Here is an 8,489-nt window from a genome sequence, read left to right as displayed (position 1 = left end):
AGCAGGCTTCACGACAATGGAACTCTAAGTTCTCATAAGCTTTATTGAGGTATGGTTTTGTGCAATCTAAGGCTGATTACTCTTTGTTCACTAAGTCAGAAAATGATTAGTTTATAGCATTATTAGTTTATGTGGATAACATTTTGATAGCTAGTTCATCAATTGCAGCAACTGATCAAGTAAAATAGTTTTTGAACAACAACTTTAAGTGGAAAGATCTTGGCAAGTTAAAATATTTTCTAGGCATTAAAATTCCAGGATCAACTAAAGCATTTAATTGTGTCAGAGAAAGTTTACATTGTAGCTGTTGTTTGAATATGGTATGCTAGGCATAAAACCAATAAATACTCCCACGGATTATTATTGTAAGTTGACTAAGGAATGTGATGAGAGTTAGTTAGTGGATGCTATTAGATAAAGGAAATTAATGGGAAAATTGTTATATTTGATATTTACAAGGCTAGATATTACATTTGCTTCAGATATGTTTGGTACAATTCATGGATTGGCCCTGTCAAACACACATGCAAGCAGCACTGAGGGTGTTGAAGTATTTGAAGAAAGCATCAAGACAAAGTTTATACTCTTTGAAGGCATATAATGAATGTGATAGGCAGGGTGCCCAGACACAAGGAGAACAATGGTTGGTTACTGTGTTTTTATTGGAAAGTCACTTGTCAGCTAGAAGGTAAAGAAACAATTAGTAATGGCTAAGAGCTCTAGTAAAGCAGAGTACAAAGTTATGATAACAACATGTAGTGAGGTTATTTGACTTATTTTCTTGCTGAAAGATCTTTGAATTAGTCACACTAAAGCAGTAGAGTTATTTTGCGATAATCAGTCTGTCTTACATATTAGCAAGAATCTAATTTATCATGAAAAAACCAAACATGTAGAGGTGGATTGTCACTTTCTTCAAGAAAAAGTGTTAACGAGGATTATGACTCCAAAATACGTGCACACAAAATTACAAATAATAAATTTATTTACTAAAGCATTACAACCTGTACAATTTTATAACTTGATAAGCATGCTAAACATTCATGACATTTATTTGCAGCTTGAGGGGGAGTATTAGAAGTCAGCATGTGATTCTCATATGTCATCGTCATCAAAGAAGTTGGTTAAAGAATAAGTTAGCAAGTTACAAGAATAAGCACGTGTTGTTTAGTTTGTTAATAAGTAGTTAGATTGAAAGGTAAATAAATAGTTTATATTATTAGCTATAGATATTGAGTATAAATACTCTGATTTAATAGCACATTAGAGTAAAGAGAAAACACTTTCTTTTATAATATACATTTCTAGCTTTATTTTTCTTCTGCAACTTATTCTTTCTTTGAATTCTATTCAATCATGGTTAATATCAAACATCGATAAAATCTAGCCATTTAAGGTTGTTTTTGGCTTCAACAAGCCTGATCTCAATCAGGACCAGCAAATGTGATTGATGACTTTCTCCATAGTCGAATCCGACCATTTAAAAGGCCGAATCTAACTTGGAATTGTATGAATTCGACCTTAATTGGCCAATCTGATCTTGTCAATCATTATCAATTGCTTAGATGTAGTTTGCGGCAATCAATCCTTGCCCTTCTCCTTTTTCAGTCTTTGGCTTTAAAAAAATCAAATATCAACGGTTAAACTGTAATTTGATTAGAGATGTCAACAGGTAGGGTATCATTAATTTTAAGGTACTTGAAACCAAACTTGATTAATAAATGGGGTACCCAAACCCTACAACTACTGAAATATTTTTAAAATTTACTATCATAATCAGAACCCTAATACATACCTAATATCCAATAATTATCTAAACTATTTAAAAACACGATTATGTAAAAAAATTATTAAAATGCTCTCCATAGGTACTCAATTGCCCAAATCTGAATCCATACACATATTTATATACAATAATATTTTCCATCCATATTTCATATAATTCATTAATAATTAAATTTATAAAAACACACAAACAATAAAAATTAAATTTAAATACTCAAAAACGAATATATCAAATATCAATTTAAATAACTAAAAACAAATATTCAAATAACAACTTAAACAACATTGGAAGTTTAGTTAACTATATAGGTTTGTTCTTAATTATATAAAAAAAATTAGGTTTCAAAACTATTCTAATCTCACAACTTTTCTTTAAGTATATATATTATAAGTTTATATAAATAAATGCATATTTTATAATTATACCCGAGTATTGAATTCATTAGTTGATATATGATTTTCTTATCTAAAGAGCAGGGTTTAAATTTTCATTCCTCAATTAAAAGAAAGTAATAATTTTATAAGTTATAATTTTTGTAAGATTAACAGAAAATTAAAAGTAAATATATTTATATTTAAAGTATATATAATAATTATTATTATTATATTTTTTATAAATTAACACAATATATAAAGTATATATTTTAAAAGATATTACAAGTTAATTAATAATCATAATTTTATTAATTAATTTAATTAACAATATATTTTTGTCTTTGATTATATAAAATTAAAAAAATAAATGAATTCAAGTATTTGGCATCCGAACTCGATATTAGTGAAATTATTATCCGAATCTTACCCGAATTCGATTATAAGATATATAACCTTATATAACTGAATTGAATATCCATGAGTAAATTATAAGAGGAACCCAATACCATCTCTAAATTTGATATCCTACTTAGCAATTATAAAAGTTTCGTTTCCTTTATCACAAATTATATTTGACCATGGCGGCCAACTCTAAATAAGTTGGATACATTGCCCCCACTCCTTTCATCAAACCAAAAAAAAAAAAAACCCGCCTTCGAGTTTTGACGTGAAATACACTCCTCTCAGTTTTCACCGCATTTTGAACAACGTTCCGTCAAGGCAATGACCAGACCACGACTGTGGATGACAATGACGTGTCAGTGTTCTATTGGTGGAGGATCGTTGTCTCCAGCATTAAAATGTTCTTTATAAAAAAAAAAAAAAGAAAGAAAAAGAGAAAGAGAAACCAAAAATCCAACAGAAAAAGAAAAACTTGGAAACTACAAGATCTAAGTCTAACCCACACTTTGAGAAGAAAATAAATAAAAGAAAGGCCGTTCCGTTGGAAGCGATTGCGTTTTGATTTAGAAGTAGAAGGGAATTTAGGGTTTTAGGGATCAGTGGAAGAGCGAAAATGAATATATTCAGACTAGCAGGTGACATGACTCACCTGGCCAGCGTTCTGGTCTTGCTCCTCAAGATCCACACTATCAAATCTTGCGCCGGTAACAGTTTTTTCTCGTCTTTCATTTTTTTGTTTTTTGTTTTTAATAATGCGGCTGTTAAAATATTCTTGTTTTCGAGCTTCAATTTTTTATTTTATTTTTCTTAATTGGCTCAGGTATTTCTTTGAAGACACAAGAACTGTACGCCATCGTTTTCGCTAGTCGTTACTTGGACATTTTTACTGATTTTATATCTCTTTACAACACTTCCATGAAATTAATATTTTTGGGAAGCTCGTTTTCGATTGTTTGGTACATGCGTCGCCATAAGATTGTTCGAAGGTCTTACGATAAAGACCAGGACACTTTCCGCCATTATTTTCTTCTGTTGCCTTGCCTGCTCTTGGCCCTCCTCTTTAATGAGAAATTCACCTTCAAGGAGGTCTCCTTTTTTTTTTAAACATTTTTTAGTTTTTTTTCCCAATTGTGGTTCATTTTTACTTCATATTTTGATTTATGGAGAACGGGGTTGCAGGTAATGTGGACCTTTTCGTTGTATCTAGAAGCCGTTGCCATACTCCCTCAGCTTGTTCTCTTGCAAAGGACTAGAAACATTGACAACTTGACTGGCCAATATGTTTTTCTTCTTGGGTATGCTTTAATTTTTCCAATGGTGATTTAATCAATTGACAATATCTTATATCTTCTGCTTTGTTTGGCTCATTTAGTGCATATGTTTGAATTTTTTTTAATTCTTCTTACGATAGTTCTTTTGATTTTTTTGGTGTTTGAATTGGTTGTGCCTTATGTTTCCACTAACAATCTGTAGCTAGTGCCTGAGACTTTTTAGTTGGCAGTCTCTGCATCAAAACTATAGCCTTTCCCTTTGCATCACATTTGGTTTCTTAACTATTGCTGTTCTTTAGGACTTGATGAACTTTGGTATCTTTTTGAGTTTAAAAAACTTCTCCAACCTTAAGAAGGTTTAGGGTTGAAGCTCAAGGGATAATGACTCAGGATTTTTTATGCCTGTAATATTGCTAATTTTTCTTTTGGTTTAGATGTCCTCTGTGCCAGAGAACCAAATTAGTTATAGTTTACATTGAAGAGAGCTAGAGAAAAGGATTTTTTGTAAACTAAAAATAGAAATTTGTAAGCTGTGTTCCACATATTATTGTATGAGCACTGGAACTACTGTACGCAGTATGGTAGTAATTTAGCATTGCATCATTAACCATAATATGAAATTTCCAAATCAAATAAAATGAGGCATTCTTTTTGTTTTTTAAGAATATTTACTTGATGATGTCTTCTAGATGTGTAGAGATTTTGTTTTAGCTAAGTGGATGTGTATGTTTATGTGTGCAATGGACTGATCCGCTTATGTGTTTTTCTCTTTCATTGCAGTGCATATCGAGGGTTATACATTCTTAACTGGATTTATAGGTACTTCACCGAACCACACTATGTTCACTGGATACGTAAGTCTTTCTCTCTTTATCGGTAAGAGCATGCATTGTTTAGGGACCCCTAGATTCAGTATACACTCATATATTGGTTTATGATTGTCTTCAAACCCCTGCATTGGAAAGGCTGCAAAGAGTGTCTTTCTTCTATTTCCTTTTTCTTCCCCTTTTAAATTTTAAACACATGTGGGATGGGTGAGCAATGCCGACAGTTCATCTATTTGCAGGTGTTTCTAGAGCCATGTGCCTTTACATCCTGTTGATATATAGAGCCAAATAATTGATTTTTTTTTTTATTGTTAGGATTTCCAGGACCTCTTTGTCTGCCAATAGTGTTTGTTACATTATTCAAAAATTAATATTTGGACTGTTGCTATCATGTGAGCGGATGTCTATAACATATTGCGTATGTTGATAGTGTTCCTCCTTTATTGTTGTCAAATAATAATTCCGCTTTTTTTTATTGCTAGTACTAGAAATAATTGTAGTAGTTACTCAAAATCACTTGAGGTTGTATAATCTGTGAATTCCTTCATTTGGTTCTGAACCTAGCTTTGTTTTCTCTGCCTTGCATAACCAGACAAGGTGGTGATCATGGAGTTACCTTGGCAAACATCATTAGCATCTTCTTGGTTATGTTGGTTATCTAAAGCAACAGAGCATATTAGATTAGTACCATCTTTGACATTCTCAAGAGGGTTCTATGTTTATCTGATACCCGACCTTTTAGTGTATTTACGGTGTAATAACTTTTGGAAGGATTTCCCAGCTTGTAGATCTGATTGTATCTTTTAAGTTATCCCTTGGCTTATGACTGCTTGAAGCTTATGACAAACTTTATCATACTGAATAAAGCTAATTCTAGAAAATTTAACTATTTTGAGTTCTGTACTTGGGTTTTATTCAATTGCCCTTTTGTGGCTTTTGCCTTTCTTGATGTACTCTCTTGTATGCTTCTGTAGGCTGTTGCTTCCCATATCATTTCTTTGTCACTGATTCTTTCATGTCTCTGGCAGCTTGGATTTCTGGGCTCATTCAGACACTTGTTTATGCTGACTTTTTCTACTATTACTTTGACAGGTGAAAGTCTAAAATTTTGATACACGAAGTTATGCTTGTTTCTGTTATATCTGTTAATCTGAATCATCTCCTTTTGTATTCTATGCTCCTTAATGATTGCAGCTGGAAGAACAACAAAAAGCTCCAGTTGCCGGCTTGACTTCCTCATACATCATGACATGCAGAGGATTTCCATCAGTACCTGGGATATGATCATTCCTAGAGAACCGAGCTAAACGTTTGTTGAATTTTGTTTTGCTATCGATACTGCCATCCCATTTTACATGTCACTTAGGGATGTATACCTTTTTAGATTAAAGATGATTTGTTTCATAGTTGATAGGAAGGATATCAAGGTTAAGAAAAATGAATCTTAGCTTCAGTGTGCCGTCTGTGACGTGAGAATCAACTTAATTTCTCAATTTATGTGCTGAAATTGTCGAATTGTACCTCTGGGTCGGAACCCCGTTTATTTTGATGTAAATTTTTTATCCTAATGCATCTCAATTTCTTGGCTGTGTATGACTCGCAATTAGCTCCATGGTGTGAAGTGAATTTTACATAATCTCTATAACCATTTGGTTAGAGGCTGCTAAAGTATTTGGTCACTGAGGTGAGGTGAGGTGAGGTGAGGCAAAAATAACCCTTGGAAACGGGGATGATCCTTGACCAAAACGTCAAATGCGCACAAATCCAAAAGGATTTTGAAGCATTATAGCAATATACTTGTTCATGTAGTATTTTGAAACACAATTGACATACCATTAAATATCCATGCATACAGCAATTTACTACTAGCATATCTAGCTAATCAACAAAACCATTGGTGCAAAAGTTGCTCCAGACCGCCATTTACAGTGAACATTTCCATAGACGTACCAAAATATAATATGTACTATAGTTTGCTCCAAGTCTGCGCTCCCTAGCTTTTTTCATGTGTATTCAAATGTTGTCCAATTAGCAGCCATGGACTTCCATGCCGCCTCCGGTCTGGTGCAGCATTGCATCAATTTCATCTCCATCCTCCATCTCGAGCTAACCACCCATGAAAAACATCCAAACCAAACCACAGCATTAAGTATGATAATGATCCCATTAACATTCCGGCAAATAATACATGTCACAATTTAATGAAGTTTCTTCAATTTTATGGTCTGAAATCACAATATTAACAATGCAATATAAAACATATATTAAAAACTTTTACATTAACATGTCATTTAGGCATGCATATATTGCAGAACCTCGAAATAACCGTGTCAAGACAACTAAACCAGCGCCAAGGAGTTTTACCTCGTCGGGAGTCTGCTCTCCCCGAAGCCTCCGCCCATCAAACAAGAAGGCAATTGAGCTCAAATCCACCGACTGCCTATCGCAATAGGCAGTCATCAGTTTCCTCAGCTGAGTGCTTCTCTTAATCCTAAAAAACACTTCGTTACCATCCTGCAAACAAACGAAACACATCAATAAACAGAGAAGGCGCAAATAAGCAGCTAATAAAATAAACAAATAAATAAAGAGAAAATGATGATCTAAAATACGTGACAATAAAACCTGGCCCTTGACTTTGAGGTTAATGTGGGCAGACTGATCGGCAGGCTTCTTATCCTCCTCCTGTCCTCCGCCACCTGCTCCCCCACCGCCTGTCGCAGACATTTTCCGTGCCGCCCTTCGCAACTTTCAGGGGCAGAAACTTAAAAAAGGGTGGTTCGCAGGGAAGAAGACAAGGAGGGGGGGCTTTGAAATAGAGAGGAAAGCGTTGGTTTTACGCTATATATACAATTGTAAACCACTAAGTGGACCCACTTAGTCAACTCAAACCCGCAGGGCCCTCACGTAGTGGCATTTTCGGTAATACCATTCAACAGAATGTCCCGTGTTTGATTAGGTGGCGATTCTGAGACGGCGAGTTTTGGGGGTTTGCGTACTCGCCTTGGTGTGGGAAAAGAAACGCTTTGGAATTGAACCGGATTTGATAAAGATTTGGATTCCAGGTTTTGGAATCTGGGGATCGTCAAAAGTGGGCTAATCTATTAAAGGAAATTTTGTAGTTTTTGGGGTAAAGGATCGGAATGGACGATCGAGATGGAGTAGTTGGGGAACCGGACGGCTGAGGATGGGTTGGATAATTTGTGGTGGGATGAAGCGGAGGGGGCGAGTCGTTTGTTTGGGAATTTGTTGAGAGTACGCTGTGTACCTTTTTTGGGACGTGAAAGATTGGTAATTGGTTGAATTTCATCCTTATCCCATTGGAAATTTGAGGGGTTTGCACGTGTTGGATATGAGTGGATCCGATCAGAAATACGGTAAACTATCCAATCCTTGGCCAAACATGGGTGGCTTCAAATTGGAAATTCCTAAACGCTTTTTGGCACCATAAGTACTTAACAGTAGCATATGCTTATTATATTCTAAAGCAACTCGATTTGATTTGGATTTGTCTTTTACTCAAAATCTGAAAATAATTTGAATTCCAAGAACTCAACTATTTTGTACAACTCATTCATTGAAAAATCACATGGCCATGACGATTAAATAATAAACATGGCTCATTTCCCATAAATTGCCCAGAAATGTATGATATTATTCAGGTTTATTGTCAAGCCTGTAGTCAAAGAGTCAATCTAGATAAACCTAGCATTGTTTTAAGCAATAACGTGCCAGTTGATGTAAAGAAGCAAATCGACGATGCAACTTTGCTACTTATTTAGAAAAAGTTAAAGTATTCAAGTAGTCTTTATATTTATGCGTTTTTGTC

At 34.3% G+C, this 8,489-nt stretch overlaps 2 protein-coding genes across 2 annotated transcripts; one reads left to right on the top strand and one right to left on the bottom strand.

Annotated features, from left to right (window-relative positions):
* Positions 1-2,977: 2,977 nt before the first annotated feature.
* Positions 2,978-6,253, top strand: LOC18612766 (ER lumen protein-retaining receptor-like). The gene is made up of 6 exons (XM_007049686.3): positions 2,978-3,266; positions 3,383-3,648; positions 3,742-3,857; positions 4,614-4,687; positions 5,689-5,752; positions 5,855-6,253. The coding sequence occupies exons 1-6, from the start codon at positions 3,176-3,178 to the stop codon at positions 5,889-5,891; spliced, it is 648 nt and encodes a 215-aa protein (XP_007049748.1). The 5' UTR covers positions 2,978-3,175; the 3' UTR covers positions 5,892-6,253.
* Positions 6,254-6,433: 180 nt separating this feature from the next.
* LOC18612765 (small ubiquitin-related modifier 1-like) lies at positions 6,434-7,485 on the bottom strand. The gene is made up of 3 exons (XM_007049685.3): positions 7,286-7,485; positions 7,025-7,174; positions 6,434-6,766 (listed from the first exon to the last, which is right to left on the bottom strand). Exons 1-3 carry the CDS (start codon positions 7,385-7,387, stop codon positions 6,689-6,691), a joined length of 330 nt encoding a protein of 109 aa, XP_007049747.1. The 5' UTR covers positions 7,388-7,485; the 3' UTR covers positions 6,434-6,688.
* Positions 7,486-8,489: the final 1,004 nt, after the last annotated feature.

The sequence above is a fragment of the Theobroma cacao genome, chromosome 1 (assembly GCF_053813885.1).
Source record: "Theobroma cacao isolate CCN51 chromosome 1, ASM5381388v1, whole genome shotgun sequence".
NCBI lineage: Eukaryota > Viridiplantae > Streptophyta > Magnoliopsida > Malvales > Malvaceae > Theobroma > Theobroma cacao.
This window is presented reverse-complemented; position numbering and strand designations above follow the sequence as displayed.